The 1160-nt window shown below is 37.4% G+C and overlaps 1 protein-coding gene across 2 annotated transcripts in view; it reads right to left on the bottom strand.

Annotated features, from left to right (window-relative positions):
- The window catches only part of LOC106873025 (folylpolyglutamate synthase, mitochondrial), a 43615-nt gene that overhangs the window by 15799 nt on the left and 26656 nt on the right, over positions 1 to 1160 (bottom strand). For both annotated transcript variants that reach the window (XM_052972957.1, XM_014920225.2), the window contains exon 5: positions 632 to 709. In XM_052972957.1, the coding sequence (XP_052828917.1) occupies positions 632 to 709 (78 nt within the window). The remainder of the gene's footprint in view (positions 1 to 631; positions 710 to 1160) is intronic.

The raw sequence follows: 1160 nt of genomic DNA, 5'->3' as shown, positions 1-1160 counted from the left end.
TAAGGAGTCTTTTCATGGTCATTTAACCTGGTAGAAAGAGCAGCCAAATCTCACTCAAATTATAATCTTCTTCCTTGAAAAGAAAGAGAATCACGATGGAGTATACAGTTGCATTCCTAGGTAAACAGGGGTGAAGGCATGTAGCTTTGTGGTTAGGGGTACTCGGCCCACGATCATAAGGTCATGAGTTTGATACCTGCTGGTGAGTGATGTCCTTGGACAAGAGATTTTATTCCACAATGCTCTAGTTCACTTAGCTGGCAAAAATGAGTAGCGCCTGTATTTCAGACAGCCTTGTCACATTCTGTGTCATTTGGAATCAAGGGTACATGTGTCTGTGGAGCACTCAGCCGCCTGCACATGAATTTCATGAGCAGGCTGTTCTGTTGATCGGATCAACTGGAACCCTCGACGTCGTAACGGATGGAGTGTAAATTAGTTCAGTAAACAGTGTCTGAGTGGAAGATGGAAAGATCATAACAGCAGCACCTTTCATCATAGTTCTGGTCAGTGAGAGCAGACCTAGGGTTGAACAAACTGCTGCTACCACTACAACTTCTTGCCAGCACAACAATGACAACAACCACACTTTGGAAAAATTTTAAAGCGAAGTGACAAACAAAACACTTACCATTTTATTATTAGCTCTCTCACAAAAAACTTTCAATGCAACATCTTGTTGTAAGACTGTAATTGCAGTTGCACCTCGCTGGTATAGCAAAAACAAGGCAAAATGTAAGACAAACACAGACCAGAACTAAATGGTACATACATACATATATATACAAATGAATAACAAACAATGGATGAGTGTCACTTATCCATCATTTGTTATTTATTTGTTCATGATACACCTCACTGGAATCCCAACCCATTGGACATTCTGGAGTATACCAAATATTGTTTGACCAATACAACATACACTTTTGGATTAGCACATAGGCTATTAAAATCCTTATAAGAGTTAAACTCTTTGTATACATAGTCTTAATATTTCTCTGGATGTACTTTGGTACTCTTGTTATTTATTCGACTTACGGTGCTGTTTTGCAAGTTAGTCTGATGCAACTTGATGCCTATCATTTAAGTACCTGATTCATTTCAATCCTTAATATTGTATATGATATATATATATATATATATATATATATATATATATA

The sequence above is a fragment of the Octopus bimaculoides genome, chromosome 1, assembly GCF_001194135.2.
Source record: "Octopus bimaculoides isolate UCB-OBI-ISO-001 chromosome 1, ASM119413v2, whole genome shotgun sequence".
In the NCBI taxonomy this organism is placed as follows: Eukaryota; Metazoa; Mollusca; class Cephalopoda; order Octopoda; family Octopodidae; genus Octopus; species Octopus bimaculoides.
The sequence above is the reverse complement of the archived record's forward strand: the minus strand, read 5'-3'. Positions and strand labels throughout refer to the sequence as shown.